Source organism: Haliaeetus albicilla, chromosome 24 (genome assembly GCF_947461875.1).
Source record: "Haliaeetus albicilla chromosome 24, bHalAlb1.1, whole genome shotgun sequence".
Taxonomy (NCBI): Eukaryota; Metazoa; Chordata; class Aves; order Accipitriformes; family Accipitridae; genus Haliaeetus; species Haliaeetus albicilla.
Window position 1 is genome coordinate 3879306 of NC_091506.1, and position 26699 is coordinate 3906004.

At 40.4% G+C, this 26699-nt stretch overlaps 1 protein-coding gene across 10 annotated transcripts in view; it reads right to left on the reverse strand.

Annotated features, from left to right (window-relative positions):
• Positions 1-19100: 19100 nt before the first annotated feature.
• CHL1 (cell adhesion molecule L1 like) overlaps positions 19101-26699 on the reverse strand; it is a 141161-nt gene continuing 133562 nt past the window's right edge. For 8 of the 10 annotated variants that reach the window (XM_069811822.1, XM_069811819.1, XM_069811821.1 and 5 more), the window contains 2 exons: positions 26125-26197; positions 19101-24188 (listed from right to left, as the gene is read on the reverse strand). In XM_069811822.1, the coding sequence (XP_069667923.1) occupies positions 23972-24188; positions 26125-26197 (290 nt within the window). In that variant the 3' untranslated portion in view covers positions 19101-23971. The remainder of the gene's footprint in view (positions 24189-26124; positions 26198-26699) is intronic. The other 2 variants (XM_069811826.1, XM_069811827.1) reach the window with 1 other exon arrangement.

Consider the following 26699-nt stretch of genomic DNA (forward strand, 5'->3'; position numbering starts at 1 on the left):
AGGTGGTATGATTTTTTTTTTTCCTCCTTTCTTTCAAAGGGAGGGGGTTTCATCTTGGGAAATCGCATACATCTCGGGGAGCAGCTTCTTCACCTTAACGCTTTACCGGAGGAAGTCCTGCTTCCAGAGTAGAGGGAATGGAAGAAAGTTAAGATTTTTCATCAGTATTACGTCTCTAATGTATTTCTCTGAAACCTGAAAATTCATGGCCCTATTCCAGTTTCAAAAGAATCTCTGTGGACGCAGTATCCAGGATGTATGTTTTCTCTTATAAGAAAAGCTACATTTCCTTACAGTTTCTTTGCATTTTGAGCAAAACGGACTTAGAAACAAACAACACAGCCCAAGCAACTGACTTATTATATTGCATCAGGTACACATTTTATTCCTGCTACTCTGAAATGTTGCAATTTAAAGGTACACTCAGATTGTACTGGGGACCCGTATACTTTTTCTGAGATAAGACCTTGGGCATTTTTTTGAGATCAAGTCACATAAGAAGAAGAGATTATAAACACTTGTTACAGAGTTGTCCCAGCCTAAAATATATTCTGCAAATACATCTTAAGGTTCTGTAAATAAGGTTACTATACATAATCCCACAGGTACGAGTATTATATGTACATAATAAAGCTTAAGATTTTATTCAGTTTTCAGGTATTTTATGAGGAAAGATACTGCCAGATTCTCAAGGGCCAAATATTTCATTCAAAGGCAAGGAGATATTATCATACTCTGAATAGATGTAGTAGTTAGTTTGTACAGCATCTCATAAAAGTGTAATTTGCAGACTTCAGGAGAAAAAGAAATGCTTTAAGGAACACAAGGAATATTTATGTAGCTACACAAATTACTTGGTTGAGTGGGGTTGCCTTTTCAGAATGATTTTAGAAACTGAAATTACTCCTTACAATATAACTTTTGCCATTATTGTTATCCCTTGAACTTAAAGATATTAAATCCTTGCCTTGAAATTTGGCTCATGAACATGCAATTATGATTAAAGCACTTCATCTTCTTAGCCCATTAATTCATCACAGTAACTAGCCAAATTCCACTGCACACAAAGTCTGGAATAAATGGCAACCTCAGTACAACATAGCAAATACGACCAAGGGTGAGCACATCCTCATTTTGTTCCAGTGACAATATCAACTCTGCTTAAATACGCATTTTTTGGATCTCAAGCAATACACAGCAAAGAGCAGATGAATCAGATTATCTGGAAAATGAAGTGATTTTCACATTTTCAAACCAATTGTGGAAATAAACTTAATAGATTATTAATGTGAAGGAAACACGTTTTTCTCATGCTTAATCAAAATTGCTCAGGCAAGTAGTTTCATTCCTTCTCAGTTCTTTCCCTGAATGAGCTGTCTTTCAGAAAAGCATGAAACATGTTTTACTGAAGATTATATTGTTGGAAAACTTGAATTAGATATCAGTAAACTCTAAGATTCAAATGCTAATCACGCAGGTATGTATGCAGAAGGGCTCTAGGACTTGAGTGTTAATATGCTCACTTTAATAATAAAGTTAATGAAAGCCATTGCTTCAGACAAGAAGATATGCCTATCACAGTTGTATCTTATCTATCTTTAATACATTTAGTCAATATACAATGATGCTGAACATACCTGTGCAAACATACCTAATTTTTTACCCTGAAAGCTAATCAATAATATTTCTGTTAGCATACTTCAGCTTAACTATTGGAAACAAGTGGCTGGAAACAAGTAACTAGTATTTCCTCCGCATCCTATATTTGTGGGTACTAAATCCATATTAAGATGACTGCTGAGCCTTGTAACGACACCTCTAGGTCATGAAAAAACCAAGAGTCATTCTGAAAATGATATTACTGTAAAGAGATTTTCCCTGCACTAGATATTTAGAAGACTGAGAATACCCCAAAAAGGTTTGGATCAGCTTCAAGCATCTCATAACCCAGGAGACAAGACTGCAGGATCAGTCCAACCTATGTGCACAGGTAGCAAAGACAACCCACATATACCTCAGACTCCCTGGTCAGGCAGGAGCAGAATCTTCACAAAATACCCTTCCTTTTCATGGGAGCATGGATTGAGAGTCGGTCCGCAGGTGTCCTGGGCTGTAATGTCTCTTTTAACATACTGGTGAAACAAAGCTATGCACACCCAAAAATCAGGATGTGCAACAGTAGTCATGAGAAGCTTGAGAGCGCAACTCAGACAAGTGACTGGACAGTAAACCAAAAAACTAAACACACGTCTACACGTCACACCTCCCATCACAGTTACATTGGTTGCAAATAGGTATTGTACAACAGACACATCCCAGCTGGAAATTTTCTGTAGCGTTCAAAGCTACAGAGCATTAAATGATCATATCAATTGATAATGACTGAAGCATGAATATAAAATAATTACCACCTTCAAGGGAAAACAGGAACGACAAAAAGCAGAGAATAAAATATAAGGAATATATTAATGTATAAATGAGAGACGTGGCTAGAGCCTTTGAACCTGAGCTGCACGCCCGCTGTGAGAGCTTTGATCACCAGCACAGTGCTCACCAGGAGACACCGCCTGCATGAGGAGCAAGAGATGAACGCCGTACCGACCTTGCACAGCTCGGCCAGAATCTGGATCAGGATCCCAAGGCTGGCACTTGCCTTTTTCTTTTTCTTTTCTTAATGCCAGGCTTCTTTCTCAGCTTGTTCTTCACTGAAGGACACCACAAGTTTCATTGCTTTAGCAGAACAAAGGAGACCTCCCCGCTCATCCTAGCAAGCAGCAGAGGACCCCGTGGTGGCACATGCTGGTGGTGACCAGTACACAGACACCCCCTCCCATTCTCCTCACCTTCCATTTATAGCTCAAAAATATCCCAGTTTCACAGGCCACAGCACAGACATGCTGCAGGGGTTCTCTGTGACTGACACTCCTTTGAAAATCATTTACTGGCGGTCAATATACTCTGTGAAGTAATCTCTATTTTATTTGTTTCCCTTGGCTATAGTTCCCTGTAAAGTTAAAAAAAAACACCAAAAACCAAAAACAAACCCAAACAACAAATGAGGTTGTGTGATCAAAATTTCACATTAAGCTTCTGATAATTCACTCCCAAGTGATTCAAGTAGGAACCAGAATGCCTAAATGAAATCACAGCTCCATGTAATTCATAGTCATTTGCCAATTAATGTATTTTAGCACTACCCAATGAAAGACAACCTGACAACACTCAAAATACATGCATATCACAATAATGAAGACTTCATTAGAAACCTTATAAAAAGTGACTTCCATATGTTTCACAAAAATTGGATATTAGCTGTTCATTGATTCCAGTTTTGCTCAATTATGGAAAGCACATTTGCAAACATTAAAATAGTTAAAGAGCATATTTTATCTTCTTTAGGACTTGGAGGCTGAAGACAATATGTCAGCTGATCAGAGAACAAATTTTTGTCCACGATAACTCAAACTGACTACTATTCAACAAAATTTCTGTAAATCAACAATAGCCTGAACATTGCTGGGCTTGGACAAGACTGCAGTTGCAAAGTCACTACCTTTTGTCAGTAGGTTCTCTAATGATAAAAACAAAGAAGTACTCATTAAGAAACCAAGCCAACAAACCAACCACTGTTAGAGAATTAAAAGAATGCTTATTTTCTTATTTTTAATACTAAAGAGATATAGAGCACATTAAGAAAACCATTAAATTAAGATCTGTAGAATGGTGAATACTCAGAGGAAAAAAAGTTATTTGTTAATTGGTTTTGGTTGAAAGTGATGTTATCCTACCAGTTATATTCCAATGAGTTGGATTCTGTTGATTAAAAGTTAACTTATAAATCTGACATGGTTCCACCCAAATCAATAGAATTCTATTTACTTGCTAGAGGAACATTGATAATCAGGCTCATCAACTTCAAATGAGCAGAAACTGATTTACCAGTCATGAGGAAGAACCAAATCAGACTCCCAAATACAAGCTAATTCTAGTAGACCTCCTCATAGACTTTTTGTACATGAAGGTATCCAGTAAATATTTTAATAATCTTACAAATACTATGACTAAACACAGAAAGCTTCAAAGGCTTACGTCCCTAAAGAAAAAGGAGAAAAACTGGAATTCTGGGGAAAGAGAAAGTCAAAGGAGAGTCTGTGAAAGTGAATTTCTGGAAACAAATATATTCTAGAGGCTGCAGCAAAATGTATCCTCAGCACAGCAGGCATGAGACGAATGGGTTGTCAAAGCCGTTAGGAGCCATTCATACTTTCAGAACAGCCGTGTACCAATATGATTGTCTGCCACACCGAGGGACTTCAACCTCCTGAAGTGTTTTTTACTAGTAGCTAGGTCAAGGAACCAAATATTGAACTATTTTGTGAGAAATATCAATATTAAAATTCACCTGCTTGGGAATTAAATGAAAGGTAAAAAGCTCAATTTGGGGCAGAATGGTAAAAAGGAGAGGGGAATTGTACTATAAAAATTGAAACTTGGAATTTTCCCTTAGTGAAGAATTTGATGGACTTCGTTTAGTTTTAATCTCCAAAAAAATATAGGATATTGACTTAAATGCCAAACCATGAAATTCCATTTTAACCTTCCAAATGCATGTCTTTACTTAAAAAGTCAAACAATACTTTAAAAAAAAAAAAATATTCTAGTAGCCCTCTTCATAGACCTTTTGCACATGAAGTTATCCAGTAAATACTTTGATAATCTTACAAATACTATGAATAACCACAGAAAGCTTCAAAGGCTTTTTTTTTTTTTCCCCAGGGGAAAATTTGTCAAAAGCATCTTTATTCCCACAACACCATTTTATATCCACATCTCTTTAACTTCTGGTGAAAAATCAGGGTAGTAGTACCCAAAATGAGCTAACTGCTCTGCAGTCTCCAGAAGCCCTTCCATACCAAGTTCCTCCAGGACTTTTATGTTTTGGTTTTTTGTTTGTTTTTTTTTTTGTTTTTTTTTTTTTTCCTAAAGGCATTGGCAGTTTCTTTTTTAAGATAAATAATTTACAGGCCCAACATAAACGTGTAAATTGTATTGGTAATGCATAATCCAAGTTCCAAAAATACAACAGTATTTTTGTACAGAAGATCCAACAAATAACTAAAGGGGAAAAAAACAGGGAAGATACTGTTGCTAATTTTGTCAATTAATTAAGAGAAGAAAGAAACTTAGAAAAGAATCCAGACAGCACAAGATTTCAGTGGTTGCTTTAAAACCAGGAAGATCATAAGTTTCTGAAGAGAATTTAAAAAATGCTATATCTGGAAAATATTTTTAGATTTTTGCAGAGTCCATAGACACCTGTGCACATCCCGACCTCCAGGAGAGGTACTAAAAATAGGCTTCAATTTAGATTTACACTGCACCTTCAAAAAACAGCCTTGTAGCCTGCATGGCTATTTAGACAGCTATAAATAATAGAGGAGCTTATGTAGGAATCGCCTCTGAGCTCAGTGGTCAAATGCATTTTGGCAACCTGAAGGGCAGATTATCAATTTTACATTTTGTTGCAGATGTCCGTTCCTCATTCCTGTGGGGTGGCTGCTCCAGCTCCAGAGGTCCTGCTGAAACCTCTGCCCGCGCAGACACCCCACTGTGCCCCCGACCCGCTCCGCGCGTCCTCAGCCAAAGTCAACGGCAAAACTCTTCCGACCCGCAAAACCCACCGGCTACGTTCTGGGCAAAGCCTGCCTGGTGCGAAGACCAACCAAGGTCTCTCCCAGTTCAAAGGCCACCAAAGACGGTTAAGACTAGAGATGATGTTTTTATAAAACAAATTGCGATTACTGCAAAGAAATCCAGTGGGGGAAATTTGCCACCATCCTCATTTATCTGGTCAGTAATTAATGAGAACTGCGTACATCGTTCATAGTCTGAGCTTTCTGCCTTTGAGCTGCAGCGACTACATTTTCTGCCAGTGTTATCACAGCACGGATCATTAGAGACCGATCGGGGAAGTCCTTCGCCTTTTCTCTGTGGCTTAAACAGACCTAGTTTTATATGGCTGGATTGCGAAATCTTTAGCCATTCTGCTGAATTTTCCCTGAACTCCCTCTGAATTTCCAAGCGGCTTCTTAAATCGTGGACACCAAACCAGGACAGCAGCTTTGCCACATGGAGTTGCCCTGTGACAGAAAGAAAGAGAGTTTCTCCCCAAACCTATTCAGTATTCTCCTGTTGTACACTGCTTCTTGGGATAAAATCTCCTATCCTGCAAGGATCAGCTACATTCATTATTCTTAGATATATGACCTTACATTTGGTGGTATGAAACACATATTGATTGAATGCTCATCTGACAGGCTTGTAATTACTCAGGTCGTCCCATTTACCCTTTTTAAATAATGGCAGAACATGAGCTTTCTTCCAGCCTATTGAGACTTCCCTAGTGATCCAGGACTTATTAAAAATAAACATTAATGATCCAAGGAGTAGCTCAGCTGGCTCTTAAAAATTTTAGGTGCCAGTTACCTAGACTTACTGATTTAACAGAGCCCGACAATAGTAGCTACCATTTAACTGCCTTTTAATCACTGCTGGGATATAAATTATTCCCTCCTGTGAGGCGGTGGCATCACCTCCCTCCCTCCCGGGGAGAGGACGGACACACCGACAGCGCCGTTTCCATCTGCAAACGGGCTGGTGCAACTTCTTAAACTTCATTTCACTCCTGTCATATTTAAAGGACATTATGAAATAGGTTTAAACTTGCTGGCCATACATTTTCTCATGCTCTTTTGCTTGTCAATCTTACCGTGTTCAACTCCTCATTTATATTCCCTGCTATATGCTCCTAATGGCCCCGCTCACCATTTGTTATAGAGTATTTTGCCAAGGGCGGGGAGGTGGGGGCAGAATTAGGAGAGTTTTATTGTTTTCATCTTTGTGAAATTGGATCTTTTGGAGAAGAGTAAATAAATTATTGAGACTTTTTTTTTTCCCATTAGCACATACTAGACATAATCAAACCATGCTTCCCTGCACCAAGCAACCACTAACATTTCATTCAGTGATCAATTACTCTCTTGCTGTGGAGATAGGATCTAATACAGAGCTCCCTTCTGTTGGATGCAATGCATCTTGAGTTAGGGAAATGTCAACCACAGTTTTTAAGCAACACCAAGGGCAATCTCATACCAGCTGCTCGAGACCTTCTCAGAGGAAAGGACCCAGCGATGCCGCAGTTCTCCTGCTCCTCCCATAAGCCCACCTCCCTTCTACCCTGCAAACGCACATTGCAAAACAGAGAGTGAAAAAAATCCTGTGGGGTTTGTTTTCCTAGCAGACATGACCAAGTGCCCCATCTTGTATTTTAGCTATTAGGAAATTGAACTGGAACACCGATCTCTCATTTCTATTAATTGCCTATGACTGACAAGGGTAATGCACTCTGGTCTAAGTGCCATTTCCCTGTGCCTTCTGCCTACTTGCTTCTTCCAAAAGAGCAGAAAGAGCCACTAATTGTTATATTCGATACTCCTTATTTCCTGCAAGCAATATCAGTTTAATTAAATTTACATGCTTATAAGTGACCATTTCATTGCTGACATCTTCATTTTAAGTGCTCCCTCAGTCCCCTACTGACCTTTTTCTTTTTCTTAAGCTGTTTTCTACCCTTCCTGCTCAGCTATTCCCACTGTCCCCGCTGAGGCTGGCTGAAATAGAGGTCTTCTCCTTCCAGAGGAGGACAGCGATCCATAAACCCCAAATCCCGTTGACTGCTATCACTGCCAGGGTATTTCCCTTCGTGCTTAGAGCATGAAGGGTCTTTGAGAAGAGAATTCGCACATTTCTCTTCTTTCGCCCATTCTAATCCCCTAGAGCCATTCGCAGGTGAAACCAGAGCCTGCAATGCCGTTACCCTCAGCAGAGACCATCATCATCATCACCACGGTGGGTACCTGAAGCTGCTGAGACAGGCACTGCTGGCGATGCCCCAGCCCTGCAAAGGCACTGCAGTGTTCTCCAAAGCAACGAACAGCAAAACATACTGCTACTTTAAACCCAAAACAGCGAGGATTGACCCGTGAGCGGCTGCTCCTCCCCATGCCACCGAGAACCCTCTCCTCTGGCATCGGCGCTCCAGCACCGAGGTTAAAGCTCACCCCATTCCTGTGTGCTTTTCCCAGGACAGCCAGGTCCACGATTCCATTGCAACTCAGAAACCTGAAAATCTGCATAAAGCAGCTTAAAAACCACCCCTCTTCTCAGTAGCTCTCACTTAGGTTAGCTCAGCTCTCTGCCCAAGCCCAGAGGAAATGCCCAAAAGCTTTGTCCTTGTTCCAGGCTCCAATTCCCTTCTGAATTTGCTTTTCCTTTGGGTCGGGCAGGAGGGTTCCTACAGCCCTCACTCCCTCCAGTTAGTGCTCAGAGTGGGGTTACATTAATGCAGGTGAGGTTACCGCTTCCAGCCGCAATCGCTTCAAAGCGGCAGAGGTTGCCTTTGAAGGGTTGGCAGGACTGAAAATGAAACACAATTTTCAACTGCACGAGCATGAAGGAAGGAAGAAGGAACAAGCCGCTGGGGCTGAGCACCACGTGTCCATCCTCAGAGCCTGCGCTCAGAAATCAGTTAGCATTTGCCATGCCACCGGACGGCTCCGGTGCAGACACCAACAGGGACTTCAACAACCGGTTCTCTTGCAGTTAATGGGAACACAATTTTCTTTGGTTGTTTTGTCATTTTTTTCATAAGATTATGTGGTTGGGGTTTTTTTCTGGAACGAGGGAGAAAAATAGCAGCAGCGGTTCTTATAAATCACTTTTATCTGTAGGTTTCAAAGCACTTTGTAAAGGAAAAGATTACAAAAAAAACCCCAGGTTTATGTACAGGTGAAGTAGGTAGTAACTGCAAAAAAACACCAGCTATGGCTATCAACTCTAGCGACCCTACCAACACCAGCTCTACCAGTAGATAGCAGAGAGGTATGCTGGGGACAAGAAGACACGTAGAAACAAAATTGGTGTTCCTGTCTCATCTGCCATTCTCCTCTAGTTAGAGTTTGTACCAAAACATTCACTTTGTCAGGGAAACGCATGCAACATCATCCATACAAAACTTCTGCTTGATGTGTCATGCCACATTCTGACTATGATAGTTTAGTAAAAAGAAATGTACACAAGAATTAGAAACGTATTGATTATGAATGCAGTCTGATCGGACTTCTATCTTTGGGGGCGGATGAAGAGTGAAAAAAATCTTTTCTGAAAAAACACTAGTTAGCTTACTGAAAAAAAAAAGAAAAATAAATCTATTCTCTTGACTTGAGAGATAGACAAGCTGACAATGAAAGCGCAACTCAAATTAAATATATTGTAGACATCCATTTAGAATTTGTGCCATGTCTAATTCACCTTGGAATTGAAGTCATCACATTTTACTTTTCACAAGAAGTACAAGAATAATAAAAGGAAGTTTGTCTCCCTATGAAAACAGGGCAAATCTTTAGCACAATGGTAAATTATTTCTAATTCATTGCAAGGGAGCCATAAAATAAATGACATAGAGCTGTCAAGTAAAATTCATCTAAATACTTCTAAAAATCTCACAGGGAAACTTCCTTCTTCTGCAAAATACAGTTACAAGGAAGTGGGTCAACTGTATAAATCAAAATGTAAATTCCTCAGTATACCATGACTAAATGAAACCACGAGGAAATCTCAGTTTAAAAATCAGACTTGATTTGTCTCGTAAGATTTGCACCAGAAACAAAACAGCTTCAGTATAAGAACTTCTTAAGAGCACGCAAGGGCCTGATTTCAGACCCCACTACAGAAACCTGACATCCTCGCATCTAAACCGACCGGGACTTGAGACCAGCAGAAGACCGAGGCTCTTTGACTCCAGACACGACTTCAATTCCCAGCGCTCAGTCCTGCTGCATCCTTACCTGCCGGCCAGACCCCAAGGTACAGCTGCAACAGACAAAAACCAGCTGAAGGATGCTATAAATATAATAATTATTTTTTTTTCTCCTCTGTGCATGCCTGACCCCCATCAGAGCAACCCTCAGGCTGTTCTCACCGCTACCTGCTGCGGCTGCCGCAGGAGGACCGCAAAGGTAAAGCACTGCGGGGGCTCTGGCCACTTTCTTCTCATCAGACAGTACCTGTAGCAGGGAGATCATCTTCAGAGTCCTACATTGGCTGTGAAGATGCATTTGATATGGAGTTGAAGCTGAGGAGACTGATTATACCACTGTTGCCATGTGTGTTAAGTCAGAGACAGAACTCCGAGCAGCCAAAAGGCAAATCTGGCCCAGTTTCTCCCCTTTCCCTCTGGGGAGAATTCAATCAAGAATTGATTAATACTTGAATTCTCATCAAGAATTAATAAGTTCCTGATGTGGTGAAAATGAATACTCTCAGGGAAGCAGCTAAGCTTGTTGTTTTGGAGGTGGGGGGGGGGGGGGCAGAAATTATATATATTTGGCAACTCTGATGCCATGGCTAAGTTACAGAGAGGGGAAATTCTGAATTCCCTGACTGTTTATGCTTTTTTAATAATGTAATGAGTGCATTGACTGAAGGCCAGTTCTCAGAGATAACTTGGACTGCTTCCACCACTGTTTTCTCAAGCTTAGGTACAACGCTCAGACTCCTTACAAACATATCGGGAGAGATCCAGGCGCATCCCTTCACAGCCTTGGTAGCACCCAGGTCCCAGTAAACAGGGGACACTGAAGCTCAAGATGCCTTTGAAGTGTCTTAAATCTTGTGCCTTTCTGGAGCTTTTGCATTTTACCCCTAGGCAAGAGTGGCAACTAATGGTGAAATAAGACTGAAGGATGGGGTTTTTGCTATGGGATTGATGTATTTATTTAAACCAGCCCGTTCTTGCTGCCTACCTTCATTGGCTGGAGCCCCCAATCCAAAAGGGACCCTCCAGCCTCAGGTGGGTCAGGTCTCCACATCACACCTCCTGTCACAGTGTCCTCACTCCCAGGTTACCCTGCTGGAGGCCCAGTCCCACCAGTACAGGTATGGTGGAGGAGAATATAGACCAACATCCACCTGCCTCAGCACCCAGTGAGGTCTGCCCTGGTCATACCTGCAGAAGAAGAGCCATGAAAAGACAGACAAACTCCGCTGGGAATCCTTCCCCCAGCTCAAACACGAGATGCTTTGCATCGTTACGAGCGAGAGTTTTGGGGTACGCACGCCCAGGAAAGGAGCTACAGGGAGATGGTAAAGTTTAGTGTTAAAATACAGCTGTACCTGTGTTAAAATCCAGCTGTAACTATATTAAAATACAACTGTACCTATATACCCACTGATGTCAAGCACTTGCAGGTTAGGCAGCAGCTAAGCACTGGGCTCGGGTGCTTTAGCTGTTCTGAAGTTCTTAAATCCTCAAGCAGCAAAAGTTTCAAGGATAAAAAATAGATGCTGAAATACAGTTAAACCTCAAGAACTGGAGGCGAGAGAGTTAGAGCACACGTTACTGAGGTGCAGGGAAGGCTGTCATTCAGTCCAGGAGGGAGAAGACACAGGGAAATAATAATCTCAGGTGATTTCTTACAATCACTATGTCCTCAAATCCTTCCAGAGGACACAGCCAAGGAGGTTATAAAAGTTATTATCTGAAGAGACACAGGAACAAGCAATATCCCTGGCACAATCGCTACTTGTAATTATCTTGAAGCATTTCCTGGAAGAGTCATCATGCATGTTGCAGCATCTGCCTATTTCCCCGGTGTAACCACAGCAACACTTGCTTTTCTGCTCCGACTGGCAAAGAACAGAAGGGATTTGGGGATAATAGCAGGGAGCGGAAACGCCAGGTGAATACTGCGGAATATGAAATTCCAGACTGCATTTGTTTATATTTAGCAATCGTTTGCTTTTATGAAAAGAGTTATCAAACGGTGATCATCCGGAATTAAAAAGCCAAGCGTGACTTTTGTCTGCGTCACCAGCAGATGTTTGGGTCTGCAGAAGATGGCTGCATGAAAGATAGCTGTGCTACACTGCTCTCATTACCAGCCTGGAGGGATGTGGATTGTAAAATGTATCTTAGCGATGCCTCACAACGATGATTAAAATTAAGGTAGAACTGAATAAAATATCATTGTAAAGAAATAATTAAAAAGTCTAGACCACATATCTGTTACATACAGGGGAAGGCTTTTTATTTTATTTTACTGCTTACTGTTCATCTCGGGGTAGAAACGAGAAAACAGGTTTCTGTTTTATTTCGTTCATTTTCTTCCATTGCTGCATGAACATTCGTTTGTGTACATGCAACAACAGCAGAAAAACATATCCCCCAAAACCCCTTATGGAATATGCTTGATTTCCATGGCAAAAATGTGCAAGGAGGGGGGGGGAAACTGTGCAAATGTGGGGAAAAGGAGTTTGGGGAAGGGAGGGAAGGGCAGGTTTAAGACCACTAGAGGTTTTTTTCCCGCCCTCCATGACAAGATCAGGTCCAATACTGATATAATTCCACCTCAGATCTCTTTGCCCTTTCAGCTGCTTATCAGGCATAGCTTTGTCTAAAATCCACCTTTACACATCCAACTTAAAACAAAGTCAGCGATTAATTTGGCTAAAAAGTCCAAGCTGGACTTCCATCATGTTTGCATAGGCACTTCACCTGGATGTGAGTTTTATTCTCTATATTCTTCTCCCTCCTCATCTCCCAGCTACAAAATAAGCACTGCCACAGAAAACAGCATGGTTCCTGGTCAGGGAGTCAAAGGACTTTATGTCCTTTTTATAAAGGGGGGAAGGGGGAAAGGGCATCTAAATAGTTAATAAATTACAAGAGAGAAAAAAAATCCACTTATTTTTGTCCCCTGTTGCTATGCATTTTCTTTCATTTACATGACTAAAATCAGACCAGAAACTGTTGCTTATATCCCTGGCACTGTGAAACTCTTGTTTCACACAAAGTGAGGAACAAATAAAGCTGCACACGTTTCTCCATCTCCACATGGCTGTGGATGTCAAGAACACAATATTTCTTTTCTTCCATTCTCCAAAGCCAAGCCCTGGCCATTTTGTGTGGAAAGACTCTCTTACAATAACAATCCCAGAAAATATATATTCTTCTCTCTGCCTTTCCCATATTTGAAAGCGCATACAACAGAGTCTATGGGACCTATACCTGACTCCTTGTTTGTTTGGGGTTTTTTGGAGGGGGTTGGGGGGTTTTTTTGGTTTTGATTTTTTATTTTTTTCTTTTTTTTTTCCTGGAAGGAAACCAAAATCCTGCTTGGAGCAGTGCCCCAGCCTCGATGGGAGCAGCTGGGCTGGGGAGCGCTGGGGACGGAGCAGCCCACCCACCGCTCCGAAGTAGCCAACGTGCTGTCTTTTGTCAGAAAATAGCTATAGGCTATGCCACTGCAGTAAAGCCCATTTCCTTGCCCAAGAAAAATGTCACTAAAGGTTGAAGAAAAAGCACAAAGCCAGTCAATACTTTCTCATAAAAACCCTCTTCAATTTATCTATACATACACCAGTTAAAATGAGGTATAGCAAGTACTGATAGAAAGCCATAAAGGGAAATATTTAGCAACCTTCTTGGTACTTTCTTTGACTGGCTGGATAACTAAAATACCTTAAAAAAAGAAAAAAAAAAAGAGACATGATGCTTTAAGACTAATTGAACCAATAATCAAAGGCTGTCTCTAATTCCTGGACTAGGAGGTCAATTACTGAAATAAATTTGACAGCAGATAGATGGTAACAGTGTGCAATTACCATTTAAAGACTTGATAATTATGGCAAGAATTAGTCTGCATTTTCAACTGCAGCAAAATCCATCAATTTTTAGTAGTTATTATCTTGATTATAAGAAGAAACGGATTCAGCTATGTCTTGTCAAACTGACAGAAACCTGAAAATACAATGGGCGCTGATAACAGGCTGATGAAAAGAGCCAGTTGAGTTTAAAGTTTCCGTTCCTTAGCTGGAAACTTAAATTGCAGATGTGAGAAAATTTTAATGTTCAGAACATTCGGCAAGGATAGATGTAGACAAATTTAAACTCATAAATAACAGGACTGAGAAATGCATATTTTTATGAGGTTTGTGAAAATTAGTCAAAATACGGGCTTCTCACACAGACATTTAAACTCTCAATTTTGAAAGTCAGAGTCAGCTACAGAGTCACAATCCTGCATATTTAAAGAATTAGCATGCTCTTCTTCCATTCCCCGGGGCTTTATGAACCTTTCGGTTCATGGGTGCACGCTTTCAAAGGTCCACAAGGTTGGTGAGTTGGGTTTTGCTGTAACCATTTCTTTAAAAATAAAATAAAATAAAATGAAATAATCTGAAATCTAAAATTCTCAGTAAGTCACAGATGGAGCTTGATGTCCTTTCTTCCTTGAGGTGGACTGTATTATATTTTTCCCTATTGAAACAATCTGAAAACAGAACAGTTAAGATCTCCCTGTTATTCACAAATCTGCAGTCCAGGGAGGTTCAGAAAAGTCAGAATCAGGTAAACCCACGGAGCCCCTGCTGCCCTGGGAGAATGAATCCCTGCGCAGGAGAGCGGCAGTACTGCTCAGCCTAGCAGAGCTCAGCACTAACTACATGCAGAAAAAGCCAGAAAAATGGGTAAAACACAGTAGCTAAGAGGCATTGTAATAGCAGCCATGACACCACTAAGAATTAGATAATCTGCACACTTGGACTCAATAAAAAATGCAATTTAAAAAAAAAAGTAAACAGTTTTTGGTCAGGGTTTTTTTTTAGTAAAAATTTTTCAAGAAACATATCAAGAAAAATTAAAATCCTCAACAAGTGACGGTTATGGGAAATGAAATAAAACAAACATTTTCAGTAAATAATTTCCTCCCCCCCAGATTTAAAACAAAAATCACTTAAATTACTCCTGACGAAGAAACAATGAAAACAAGTGGCTTTAATAATCTGCCATGATGCTTTCCCCCGCTCTACCTTGCAATGCTCCTCAAGACCTGTTCCAAAATTACTCTCCCTCTCTGCTTGTCGTTGCCACTGTCAGATCCCTTTGCTGACACTACTCTTTGCAACAATTATTTTTGCCTCAAGAACTTCTTTTTTTAAGTTTTTTTACATTGGATGAATTAGTGTGTCAAATGACCTGATTTCACTGCACTTTATGTAAATTTATTTACTTAGTGGCCTCTTGGTTTCATGCTGCGTTTGGACAAATGTACTCTTTTTTTAAATTGTAAATAATTAACCAGAACTCCTGCTCTATTGGAAGTTGCTACTCCACTGTCAGTCTAAATAGCCCAGTACTTTTTTTGTATGCATGTTTTGTGTAAATTGCCTCTTAGAGGAAAATAAATGCTCAGAACAATGACTGCCTGAAGTCGTAAAGGATAACATCCCTCTTACACGGTAAGCTTATTTTTATTAGAAACCGCATTTGTGCTTTTAATTATTTAATAAGCAATCATAAAAAGGAACTCGCTTCAAAATATACGTAATCTCAATTACCAGGTGTCCAACCACCTGCAGACACACAGCGTGGCAGAAGCGACGCGAGTCATTCCCGGCTGGAATCCTGCACCAGGACTGGGCTCAGGAAGGTCTCCACACCAGTAACACACTGGTGAGGACCTCAGCACCTGTACAGATCTTTGCATCACCTGGAAAGGCAAGCTGGAACCCTTTTGGCCAAATTGTTGTGTCTTCAGCCCTCTGCTTTCCAGTGAGAGCCGGGTACCCAACCAAGCGCTCCCCGGGCTCCTGCCCAGGTCATGCTCCCCTTTGAGTCTCTCCTCTCCCCTCCCAGAAATAAGTATTTATTACATGGAGTCTTAAAACCTGCAGGTTAATCTCATCTTTTTTTTTTAAGCTTAAAAAAAAAAAGTTTTAAACTTTTTTTTAAACTTTAAAAAAAATGAAAAAACCCCACAAACACTAAAAAAAAAAGTCTGAAACAATTCAGACATCTTGACCCACAGCAGTTTCAAAATCCCAGGTGCAGCTATAAGTGGAGCACATTTTCCACCCTGAAGAGATGAGGGAGGTTACAGGCGGCGAGAAAAACACATGGTGAGGAAGAAGCTCCAATATAGCACCGATACAAACAGGCTGGAAGTTTTCCAAGCCCAGGGACTGGGGAGTTGAGGGATCAATATAGACAGATCCTGATAGAAAGTCAGGAGGAAGACGAAAAAAAACCACAAAGTCTGTGCAGGAGAGGCAGCCCTGCTACTTCAGGGATAACAACAAACCCTGTTTCAGAAGAAACACAGATCAGCCGCATCACCCAGCCAGGAGAAAGGGGAAAACCCCACAGCACGTAGCATGGGAAAAGCCCTTTGGTAGGGGTCACAGCCCTGTGAATCTCCCCAGCAAGGTCTCCTGACCTTCCCACCTTGCTCTTCCAGGTAAAAAACAGGAACAAACCCATTTTCCCAGCACTGGTGTGCTCTAACCTGGGTGTCTGGGTCACCTCCCCACAGCCGTGGGGCTTTTCTGCAGCTCCATGCCCAGCCTTACCTCCCGCTCCTGTCCCACGCGACGGGCTGTAACACCGCTGCAACGCTTGCTCATCCATCAAGAGGCGATGAAAACACTTTGCAGTCATAAAGGTAACTACATCTCAGATTGGAAGGAAAGGCTACTGATTTGTTAACGGGGTAATTAGTAAAGAAGTACCACCTGTATGTCATTTCCTTCAGGAAGAGCAATTGAAAATGAGCCAGTTCTTATTCTGGCCAAGTGCTGCTGTCTGCAGTGAGAATACTGTAAACATGCTGAAGAAGTATTCCAACATGAAGCCGTGGAACTCCAAAACAAGACTGGGCTGTCAAAGGAAAAAAAAACACAACCAAAAACCCAAACAAAACATACAGCTGCATGTATTCTGTTTTGACATGTTCCTGCCCTGATGGCCCAAGCAAATGGGGAGGACCGTGCTGCAACCCCCAGGCTGAGCTTTGGATATGCAGCATAGGAGTACAAACTCTACAGGCAATATGTTTTTTTGTTTTTTAATTGCAACTTGTCCTGCAGCCAGGCAGGGACATCTCCTGTGCTTACAGAGATGCTCTGCAAAAGGAAGCAGCGCAGCAGGTATTGCCAGCTGGGCACTGTGTGGCCAGGCACCGGGACAGAGCCTTTTTTTCCAGAAATACTCAGATCTCCAGGCAGCGACAGAGTGGGACAGCTCTGCTCTGCAGGTTTAGCCACATCAAAGAGGGATGTGGCCTCAGTGAGGCCACCAGGGCCTCCAGCATGGCAAAAACAACGCACAGGTCTTGTTAAATAAGGCTTATAAATCTGCAGAGCTTACGCATTTCCAACAAGTGAGACTGCTGGTATTTCCCACCGGGTGACTGACTGACTTCTCTGCATTTCAAGCTTATTAACAGGTGGTAAAAGTCCAAAAGCCATGACATTTCGTTGTAATACTGAAGAACAGAATGAAATGTTTGAACATTAGAAATAATGCTCTGCCCCCAGAATAGTGCCAATAATGCCAACTTGGTATTAAAAGCAAAATATCAAATAAAGGTGTATTGGTCGCATACTTTCTCCTTAAACCTGTGCTCAGGGATTTGTCAGCTGGGTGTCAGCAAAGGTTGTGGGATGCGGTGAGCTGGGATCTGCCTCCCATGCACCTGACGGTGGCAGCGGCACCTTTTATTCTCACTCCAGTGAAGCACATGATTGTAAGACTTTTTCCTCTCCATTACATTATTGAGAAAAGTGTAAATCTTATTATTCCAGAATATGAAGAATAATAAAAAAAAACTTGGGATGCCCTTGATGCCTTCCTGAAAGGTGAATGCTAGTTAGCACAGTCCTACTTGTTTCTGCATTTGCACTGAACGTACTCAGGAGTTTTTGCAGGTAAAGAATGCATTAAAAAAGTCCTGAAACCTTCCTGCTAAAGTGAAGTAGCTAAAAACATGAGAAAATAGAATGTACAAAAGCATTTCTTTCACTGAGTGAAACACTCTTACAATAGCACAGAGACCACACCAGGGTTGGAAGCCAGGGATTATTCTCTGTGTGAGCAATTTGTCTCACACTTAAGCGCTGCTTAGATCTTTCAAATTTCTGTTAAATACCTTTTTTTAAAAAAAAAAAAAATATGTTTTTTTTTTCCCAGCAATGTCAGCTGCCATGGATTTGTCTGCTGACTTTTAATGAGTCCTCGGTAGCGGTAGTTTTGCTGTTTCAGGTATCAGATGGGTGTACCTGTGTGCATCGCGCGGGTCCTGCCTGCTTAACCTCTCTCCATGGACAGGCAGAGTAGAAATAGAGAACAAAATCATGTAACACTGAATATTAGGGGGGGGTAGAGGGGGAAGACAGGATGACCATTTTAATACTCAGTAACAAAAGAACTAAGGTACTTTGCTCTTTTCCTATTTTCCTTGGCAAATAAAGAACATTTGTTATATTTCTGTATAATGAATACATATAGATTTCAGACTCTTAGCGTAAGTGGAGTTTTCCCTAAGGGATAATAAGAAAAGAAGGAGTATTACTGGGTTTCCAGGTGCCTGGATATTTATAAAATCACCATTATTCTGGTGATCTTTAATGAAGAAGAGTAGAAATTCACCCTGCTAATCTTTATAGCTGTATTCTACCACCTATAACTGGATCTGCTCTTTTCACCTCCATTCATGCCTGGTATGTTGAGCTTTTTTCTTCCATTTCATGGCTAAGTGTATTTTAATACTGGATAATGTTATTTTTGCAGGTATTTCACATGCCACGGTTATGTGAAGTTATCCGACAGAGAGTATATAAAGCATGTTAGAGATGCTAATGTTATATAAGATGATAGTTTGATCCAGGAGATGATCATACCATGAAATAAATGAGGTATTTGAATTCAAGGTGTTTGCCATTCAGGTTCATCCCTGCTTTGCCGTAGATCAGCTCTAGGTGGTTGGTTGTCCGTGGTGTCCAGCAGTCCCAGCCAAACCCAAGGGCAGCTCGACCTTGGTGTGGGGCCAAGAAAACCCACCGTAGACCACAAGCTAGAGAGGGCTATGAATGGCAGTTAAAACAGATTCCCAGCAAAGAAATGGTATCAGGAGAAAAAAAAAAAAACAACAACAAAAAACCCCCAGACCAAAACAAAAGAGAAACTTGCTGATTACGGCTAAGGCTTTTGAAGATTACATCAAGTCAAACTTTTATTAGCAAAGTTGTATTTCATGTAAAATGAAAATATCTTTTAAAACCATACGTGCACATATGCATGATACAAACAGCAACTACAGTACAACACGTTTCTCTAAACTTTAATAAATGCACACTAACATTTAGCTCAAAAAGTAACATTGGAACAGCGACACCACATTTGCTTTGATCTTTTCTCATGAAATTACAAAGTATCTTGTTTAAAGTAATAATAACAAAAAACAAAACAGACAATATGCTTTGGCTCAAACCCACCTACTGGTTCCTGCCTGAAAACCAAACAAATCAGTGCAGATCACTTGAGACTTTTACATGAAAGATACGGAGCTGCAATGTAAACATGTACTGGTACTCCAACACGGTTTATACGTCTTATTTTGAAATACTAAACATTAACAGAGATGCAGCTGAGGGCTTGATCCATTGTCAAACAAAGGAAATTCTCTTGCCACGAAGAATTTCCTTGCTTTATATCTGTTCTTACAGGTACATAAAATAATCTAAATTTACCACTCATTTGCAAAAAAAAAGACTATAAAAAATTATAATGAGATTTCCTTTCAGAAGCGCACAAGGATCAGTGAATGTTACTCTAACTTTAGCTTACAAAACTGCATATGGAATTACTGCTAGAAAACCCCACCTTTTTATATAGAAAGATTGTGCTAGTATTTGTTTTCATCTCAAAAATAAGATCGGCCTGAAAACTTTTGTTAAAACCTCTCATGCATGGGATCTGACCCATTCAGTCAATGGAAGTAGTTATCAGAAAAAGAGCAACTCATTAAAATTTGTGTAATAAGAACAGAACAGAACAAATATCATAAAACATTAAATGATATGCTGATCAGATCCATTTAAAATGTAAGTTACAAAGAAGGTTTTCTTAATTTATTATGCATACACACATTTTTATCCAGAGGGGAAAGTCATTTTCTGATTTAGTTCCTAATTCTGCTCTTCCTAAAGATCCAGCCCCAGAAGGGCTTCGATAGCCAGTCCTGTGCTGTTATCCTTGCTGAAGAGCAGAGTCAAGCGCAAGTGAGGATTTCTTGAGACTGGGCCCCCAGATTTTGCCAGAGACTGAAGCTGGAGCCATTCCTACAAATTCTTGATTGTGCAATTACATTTTATATATATATATATATATATATATATATATATATTTAAAAATAAAAACTTAGGTCTGAGGTTACAATCTATATCAAATCAAAGGTACGCTGCTCTGTGAATGCAAACGGCTCACTTGCATGGGAGCTAACACATACCGGGGCTTCCCATATAGTTGGGAAGAGCTGGTTTTATTTGCTTAATCTTATGCACAGCCATAACTGCATGACTTTTTGAGAAACATCCATCCCTCTCTTGTTCCAGAGGCAGCTACTTAAATCCGCAAGCCAGGATTCCAGGGGCCAGGGAAATGCCTCCTCCTTGCTGGATGAAATTGCATCCCGGGTTGACTAAGATATCAAATCTGAAAGTGTCATTTCCCCTCTCACACTTGCACTGCCAGCAAAATGTAATGGCGTATCGTAACCAAATGTAACCAAACTAAGAACCACGGTGCTGGGTAATTAATAATTCCCTCTCCAGCATGGCTTGCATGCTCGCACAACTGGCTGTCCCTGACTCCCTTCTCCCAGCAGGCAGTCTGAAATTCCCTGCTAGGTATTAATTAATGAAATCTCCCCAGATTTCCATCAACTGATTTTAATAAACACTCCTGGCCAGAGTTTTAAAAAAATTTATTGGATTTAATGTACTATTTCAGACCTGCGGTACAGTTGGTGATACTTTTTATTCAGCCTACATGGCTCCACTTCCTCTCACCTGTAACAGACTGTCCAAGAAAAAAATGCAGCCCATCTCCTGGCAATGACAAAAAACTGCTTGCGAAACTCTAAGCTTGCTCTGTCAGTTTACTTTTGAAAGCAAATCTCTAAAAAAACATTAGCGTCCTGCACTTTCCAAGGTACACTGTATGAGTGGTAGCCTTCCAATAGAAAATAAAACCCCAAAGGGAAGAAAAAAAAGGAAAATAAATTATTGGGAAAGAGAAAAAAGCTCAGGTGAGTGAGATTCCCCAGGAGTTTTAGCCATTTGTTTAATATTCATTGGGCATATTCCTCAAAAGTCAGTGCACACTGTACAAATTCCATTGCATATCTTTTTGTCACTGTATGATTTTTAGGCCCTAAGGCATCATGAAACACCAACATTAAGATTTAAGGCTCTGAATTAAAATTTTAATAGAAAAAGCACTCATACTGGCACAGATGAGTAGCACATCACAGAAATGTCATAAACATCCCTTAGCAGCAACAGAACAATTGATAGCACAGGGGATTTATATTCATTATTCGATAATTTGACACTCACTAATACGATTTGAAATTTGTGTCTGTTTAACATCAGCGTTTGCCGGGACAAGGAGCCTAGCTGATCCGCGGCCACCCAAAGTACAAGAAAATGGACACCCGTGTCCGCGAGTGGGTCGCATCCAGCCTCCCCAACGCGCGTCTGCCCAAAGCTCTGCCCCGGTTAGTGACCCTGCGGCTGGTAGAGCTCTGCAGGTACAGCCCTGATTTTCTTCCTATTTCAAAGCCACTTGATCTTGCGCTGGTAAGGATGATTCCTAAAGGGCGTACGTTAAAACCAGCCCGAAGCTTGCAACAAAGGTTGTCACGAGCCTAATCGGTTCTTAGACTTTATCGGGTTTGGGCTGCAGCATACGAGAGTCAGCGGATAAAGATTCTGGTGGGAAATGTCTCTGTTGACGAGATGCCAATTTTCACTTTTCTCCAATTATGCAAGATTTTTTTTCCAAAATAAAAAAAGACTTTGGACTTTTTCAGCACTTGGATTGAGTGAAATGCAGAAAATAAAACTTTATAAATAATAAAAGTTAATGTCTTGGGTCACTGACGTGGAGTGGGGTGATTTTTGCCTCATCTTTTTATACTCATACACACAGCATCACTGGAGGTTTCGGGCTGGCTGTTTGGGGTTTGCTTTTCCCAAATAGAGACTATATGAAAGGCCCTTACAAGCTACAATAAAAAAAAAAAAAAAAAAAAAAATAGAGGAACAGATATGCAGAACCATCGAGCACCAAAGGCCATTTACTGCTTTCCAAAATCGATGAGCGCTGGGAAGAAGCCCCAGCATAAGGGGAGCTGGGTACGAACCGTGGCCTTTCTACTGGTAACAACCTGCATTTCTGTGGGCAACTAACGGGTCTTAATTGTAGCCCTTCCTGGAAACTCATAACCGTGTGAGTAATTCTTGCTTCCTCTCTTTCTTCCATTGAAGTAATGGAGACCGTGAAGGAGCCATCGGGGATATTTGCCTAATTACTATCATGATGCAAAATGGCTTTTAGGATCTATTCCTCCTGCAGTAACTATTTAAAAACTATTATAATTGAAGTGACAGTCATTTGTAAGCGCAAGAAGAAATGAAGCCATATTGATATTCTACTCAAATAAGCATATTCAAAAATACAAATGCTTTTAAAGAAATGCAGAAGATTCCAATACAAAAAGACCAAAAAAATGTGCTGCACAGCTTTGCTGAGTTAGTGTTGGAGAGGCAAAGAAAAGGACCAGATTTAAACCAGTGTTCAGTAAAGAAAATATAAAAGAAACTATACCATAATATTTTCCCTTTGCTTTTGCTTTTGTTTATTTAACAATGAATAGCTTGAAAATAAATGATCTCTTGAAAGTCAGGTAGGTCTATTTTATGTGATACTAGGAAGATGTATATGACTGGTATGCACACAACTCCTTCTGAAAACTAGTTTTGCTGGTCCAAACTCATATTGAGAAGCAATTCTATTCATTCCTACACAGCTATACAGACTCATGCTAGCAACATGTCTCATTTCAAAATAAAACAAGGCTGATTTTTACTTGTGTCAATATTAATATCATATGTACAACGTCTCCATGAAATGTATGCTAGCGCACAAATATACAGATATGAGACAGACAACAAGCATTTTGCTTAGAAATGCAGCTTGCAGAGACTCAGGAAAACAAAATATTTTCTAATGATGGTGGATGGGAACCCTGTTTTGCCTTGCCACAGGAAAGATACTGCAGCTTAACTTATTTAAGGAAATAGTGCCAGCTACTGGTCAGAAGATTCATCCACAAGGCCAGAGCTTTGTCTTTTAAGAGCAATTTTTCTGTGGATAAAGTTGCATCTCTAAGTATTGGTAATTGCAGTCAGCTGTAACCACTAAAATAATTTTAGAGTGTCATAAGCAAAGGAGTTTATTTCTTTATGAAAAATTATACAATATATAGAATATATTTCTCCAGTATTTTTATTCTCATTTTTCTCAGTAGGATGCATCGTGTCACTCTGCAGAGTAACCTGTTGGTTTTGTTTGATATTCTTGTTGTGTTATAACCTCTACAATGCCGAGGCCACGGTACGTGAGGGAATACTACATATAAATGTACGTACAAAGTGACAACAGCCATAGAGGAAAAAAAAATACTGTACAGAGAAACATATTCCAAACCTAAGAAACACATGCAGTAGCAGTTAAGTATACAGATGTAACACTGAGAAATTCTGTTTTGGTAAGACCGAGTAAGATGTTTTGTATAGGAAAAAATTATTTGTTTTGTTTTAATTAGAAGAAAACACCTAGAAATTAGGATGGAAAATCATCTTTTAGTGGCAGTGACTTATTTTTGTATTACCTGGCTGTCAGGTCCCTGACTGGCTCAATTGGCAACCTGCTTCCAATCACATGTGGCAACTGCGGAGTACTAATCAAGATAAATATCACAATTAAACACGAATCATTCTTGCTCATAGTTTAGGCGTGGAGAGGAAAAGTTGCTGTAGAACTCCCAGTGCTTTCCACTGATCCTTTTTCCTTAGATCCAGAATAAGCTCCAATAAATGAACCATCTTCATTGAACATCCCATGCTCCCCTTCTCCATAATCTACCAGACTATCAGCACTTTCAGTGGCTTTAATGTCCCCGTTAATTGACTGGAGGCTGCCTTTCAGCGGCTTTTCATCGCTGTCACTACAAAACAAAGAAACGCCTTTCCAAAAATCTAGCTTTTAATTACAAGCATGGAAACTGCTCTTTTATTGTGAGAGCAAGCAGCAGGAGGGAAGAGCGAGGGAAACATTTCTGTGGGGGTTGTACATGGAGAATGATCCGACCCCGTGAGTCCTGCTGGGTCTGGTGCACCTCAAACGGGTCATGCACACCGACCTGAATTCCCCACATACCTGATTTTGGGATTATGACAACAACGGAATTGGTTAAAAAGGTAAACATCAATGAAAACTACACGTGTGTTTTGCTTTTTCCCTTTTTGCCTTGGACAGACAGCAGAATGGACAGAGAGGGAAAGGGAAAGCAAAGGAAATGCTGGAAAGGATTTGAGGGATCCGTTCCAGCGATCGGTGCTGTTGTCAAGTCTTCGGCACCTTACAGAAAAAGACATTTTCATTTTACAAAACAGTGGGCAATGTTCAGGGCCTATTTAGTTCATTTTTCTTTCGAGGTGGGTGGGTGAACTGATGTAAAGTTGTGGAATGAGGCATCAGCTGTAGGTTTTATCTCACTGCTTTGTGAGCATTTCTTTCATTTTAGATGACTAACAAAGGGGCTTTTTTCCTTTTTTTCATTTGTTCTGCTATTATCTTATCTTGCTGTAACTGATAGAGTTTCCCTCTGCTGAAGGGGAGGAACAGGGAAAAACGAAAGCAGAATCAGAGTGTCTATATCTGCTCATATGCAGACTATGCTCAATGGCAATTTCATGAAAAAGGACAGGCCCACCACCAAAATTCAGGAAAAAAGGGAAATTCCACTGGCCATTCCTCCTAAGGGCACCACAGAAGAAGAACCAAAGCAGTCTGACTTCTCCTAACTGAATATAACATGTGGGGGGATTGGGAACATAGATTAAAATATTACAAAAAAAAACCCCAAATTAGGCCTCTGAACTAGGTACGTAATTACTCAGTTGTGGCCCTTGCTGATGCCAAGTCAGTGTCAAAGCTTTGGTAACATTATCTAGGGAAGGACAGAGAAATGCACCTGAATCTTACCTCTTCAGCATATGATCATTAACGTGTATAATCAATACGGTAAAAATATTTGCTACTTTTCTACACATGGCATTTCTATTTATAAAAAAAGACAAGTTTGGAGTTTGGGGGGAAAGGAGGGGGTCAAAGTTATTAACCTCAGGACTTTCTTACCTTTCTAAATATTTGTCCCATTAGAAAGCATTAAAAATTAAATAAAGATGAAATTATGCAGAAAAAAACCCCTATTCCAGTACAAATAATGTAGTATATATAAGAGGGATTTCAACAGAAATTTTATGCCCTTAAGGCCAGTGACATCAGTTTTCCAGCATGGTTCTTATAATGATGTATTTTTCTTCATACCACAGTTACATAATATCGTAAGCTTTAGTTATTTTAAAGCAGCCAAAGTGGTTATTTCAGTTCTCCTACAGAAACTTCTGTAGTGAGGCTGGTTGGGGTTTCTGCCATCTCTTACTGTATTTAAAACTTCTCTTTGTTTTCTTCCACAAAACAAATATTCCCCATATTACACGATTTGGGCCTGACTGGGTTTCAGAGACCCACCGAAGACATAAAAGTCTTTCTATTGACTTCAATGGACATTACAGCAGGAACCCAAATTATCATATATATTTACATTATTCATACAATGCTAATTAAAAAAAAAACACAAAACAAGTGAAAAATAACCACTGATACATCAACATTTACTTATATCCCAACCTGGATGGATTTCAGTATACTGGATATACCTTTATATTCCTACTATTATCCACTCCTGTGAGGTTTGCCTTGAAAATGAAAAATAGCGTTTAATTGCATGCTATAAAAATGTCCTAAATAATGATGACATCTGGAAACAAACAAAACCCCAACAAACACAAACGCTTGTTAAAGCAGGTCCTATTTACCTATATTCCCCAAAGATTTCATCTTTTATTGATTGAGCTTCGGGATCTGGATGCAAATCTTCTTTTTCTTTCACTGTACAAATAAAATAAAGCACAGATCTGTATGCCGTGTTCCGCCGTGGATTTTTCTTTTTGCAGGTGCAACGGGAAAACTGCCTTGTGGTCACCTCCAGCCTAACCTGAAAGGCAGCAGCTCGCCCTGCACATCTGGCTGGACACAACCAGCAGGTTTCCATCAAGGCTTTGGGGCCGTTCCCTAATTTTTAAGAAAGCTAGCAAGTGTTTATAGAATCATAGAATGGTTTGGGTTGGAAGGGACCTTGGAAGATCATCCAAGTCCACCCCCCCTGCCATGGGCAGGGACATCTTCAACTCGACCAGGTTGCTTGAAGCCCCATCCAACCTGACCTTGAATGTTTCCAGGGATGGGGCATCTGCCACCTCCCTGGGCAACCAAGTTTATACTTCAATATTTATACTTCAGTCCTTACTCACTGCTTTGAAAATGACAGAATTACTTTCAGCAAACTATTCTATTGTTAAGCAGTTTGGCCACCCATGGAAGTTAACGTCAG